This window comes from Engraulis encrasicolus, chromosome 23, assembly GCF_034702125.1.
Source record: "Engraulis encrasicolus isolate BLACKSEA-1 chromosome 23, IST_EnEncr_1.0, whole genome shotgun sequence".
NCBI lineage: Eukaryota > Metazoa > Chordata > Actinopteri > Clupeiformes > Engraulidae > Engraulis > Engraulis encrasicolus.
The window spans coordinates 29083274-29085970 of record NC_085879.1 but is presented as its reverse complement, the minus strand read 5'-3'; the positions used below and the strand labels follow the sequence as shown (position 1 = coordinate 29085970).

General features: G+C 43.6%; 1 protein-coding gene across 1 annotated transcript; it reads left to right on the top strand.

The window, feature by feature from the left end:
- The first annotated feature begins 230 nt into the window (after window positions 1–230).
- On the top strand, window positions 231–2356 carry nkx2.5 (NK2 homeobox 5). The gene is made up of 2 exons (XM_063189643.1): window positions 231–700; window positions 1175–2356. Exons 1-2 carry the CDS (start codon window positions 349–351, stop codon window positions 1783–1785), a joined length of 963 nt encoding a protein of 320 aa, XP_063045713.1. The 5' UTR covers window positions 231–348; the 3' UTR covers window positions 1786–2356.
- Window positions 2357–2697: the final 341 nt, after the last annotated feature.

Sequence of the window (2697 nt, the reverse complement as noted above, 5' to 3'; positions counted from 1 at the left end):
TTTCTGTCTGACTCCTGGCTCTGCTTGGCCATATCTGCATGCATAGACATGTAAGGTTACCGTCTCTGCGCTACTTTTTGGCGTCACCGGAACTTGAATGGCCAATGATGGGCAGCCAGTTTTTTTTTCGCTCCCTCTCTCGCCTAGCATCCAGCCCCTCCTCTCATCCCCAGTGTTAGACCATCACACTACTCCAACTCGAAGAGTTACAACCAAGGGGGTGACCGGGATGATGCCCACGGTTCTCAAGATCCTCTCTACACAACAAAAGGGGGCTTCTGTTTCAAGTGGTGCCATCTAAAAAAATAAATTGCTGGCTCTCACGCCACGGTCTGAAGTGCTTCTTGCATGGCTATGTTTTCAAACCAAATGACTTCAACTCCTTTCTCGGTGAAAGACATATTGAACTTGGAGCAGAACGAGGATATGGTGTCCCTGGATATGTCGCCGAGGCTGGACGGTGGCTGCCTGCCGGCCTCCTCCTCCTGCATGCTGGCCAAGTTCAAGCAGGAGCCCTTCCTGGAGATGCCGACCGGAGTGTCTCTTTTTAGCGAGGACGACAACGACACCAGCAAAGTCAGCAGCAACAAGAACACATCGCTGAACTTCGCCGCTGCCTTTTATGGGAAGAATTTCTTAGAAATGGATATTGTCAAAGACGGCAAGGTGGACGAGTCTTTCGAGGAGAAAGAGAGAAAAGGTAACATAACGTCTGATACTGATCGTATGCGAAAGTCCCGTGTGAAGATAAGTTGAATAATTAACAATGACACAACAAATTAGGCCAAACCCGAAGCCAACAGTGAAGTAGGATGGGGACATGACAGTAGCGTAGTGTGCGTAAATAGGAAGGCTTTTCTTAGAAATGTGCAGCGTGCATAACATTAATGAAATATAATTTCTTAAATATATCTGAAAAATATAAGGGCATATTTGAAGTTGTTTCGGTGTTAAACCGGTTGCTGTTTATGCGCACGATTTAGCTGATAATGCGCAGAACCCAGATGTGTAACGTCAGAAGGCCTCAAGCAGAACTATGTGAATAAAGTAAATACAGGCACGTCCGTGTCCTTTTGAAAAACACACACAGTGCTTGCTTGCATAGTATTTCACTTTGTGTGAAAGTTGTGCGTAATATTTTTCGTAATTCGTGTGGGAATGTGTTCTCCATCAGACATGTATCATCCACAAGAAGAGCCGGGGGAAGAGGTTAAACCCGAGGACGCAGACCGACCAAAACAGAGGAAAAGGCGGAAACCAAGAGTACTGTTCTCCCAGGCCCAGGTCTATGAATTGGAACGGCGCTTCAAGCAACAGAAATACCTGTCCGCACCCGAAAGGGATCACTTGGCCAACGTACTGAAGCTCACCTCGACCCAGGTTAAGATATGGTTTCAGAATCGTCGTTATAAATGCAAAAGACAGCGCCAGGACCAAACGCTGGAGATGGTGGGGATTCCCCCGCCAAGGCGCATCTCTGTGCCCGTCCTGGTCCGGGATGGCAAGCCCTGTCTGGGGGACGCATCGACCTATAGCACTTCATACAACGTGGGTATTAATCACTTTACCTACAACACTTATCCGACTTTTAGTAACTACCCAAGTTCTGGGTGCAACACGAACTATACGTGCAACTACCCCACAGCGAGCGCCATGCCAGCTCTCCAGGCATCACCCACCAACAGCAATTACATGAATTTCGGAGTGGGGGACCTAAACAATGTCCAGAATACATTTCAGTCCAACAGTGGTGTATCGTCTCTACATGGCATACGGGCATGGTGATAGGCCTAGGCCTCAGTCAGGAGACTCACCTGTGTTGCGAAGCCGAGGCACGGACTTTTTACGCATGACTTTTAATTTTTTTGAGACAACAAACTTTTACTTCAAGTATAACCGTTATGGAACAAAATACTCCAGTGTTATCTCAAATGCGTGTTGGATATTTGTGTGTGTATATGGATGGGGGTAATTTCCGTTTTCTGTAGGCTTATTTGGGTGGAAATGCTTGAGGAAATGCTTGTGGAATTCACAAAAGTAGGTGTATATAGGGCAGAGTGCGTTTGCGTTGCATTATTTTTCTTTTTTTCATCAAGGCGCGTTTTGGTAAGCCTCGGTATAGGCCTAAGCCTAATTGTAAAGTCATGTCTAGGAAAAATGCTGAGTTTTCCACCATTGACAGCCAACTGATTCTTGGAGCCGCTGTGCCAAAATGAACACAAAATTAAAACAAGTTTAAATATAATTCAGCGTAGACACTTCATTGTAGGCCTACATGTTCTGTGTATTATTATAAGTGTTTGATGACGTAAATTGTTTTATTAACTGCCATGTACACTATATGTTACTTTAATAACTGAAGAGTATGCTAGTGTATTATCAATAAATAATAAAATATATATTCGTAGTGTGTATATGCATTGCATTCTTACAAAAGACAATTGCCATTTGTGGAGGGCAAAAATATAGCTCCATATCTGCACACATAACGGATTTACTCTTTTTTATGAAGGCAAAATCCCTTTCTTAGACCCAAAAAATAAAACAGCACGAGAGTATCTATGGAAATGTGCTTTCAGATAATAACATCAATGTAGGCTATTCTTAATTAAGAGAGATTTTATTTTTGTAACTTCCGCGTAATGCATGCCCAATAACGAATATTTTCTGAATTACAATATTGTGTAATTATTACGA

What these genes read in the sequence shown, in the direction of transcription:
- nkx2.5 (XM_063189643.1), top strand. Translation starts at nt 349, where the DNA reads ATGGCTATGTTTTCAAACCAAATGACTTCAACTCCTTTCTCGGTGAAA. An exon ending in CGAGGAGAAAGAGAGAAAAG is followed by an intron (nt 701 to 1,174) that starts GTAACATAACGT and finishes GTTCTCCATCAG; the next exon opens with ACATGTATCATCCACAAGAA.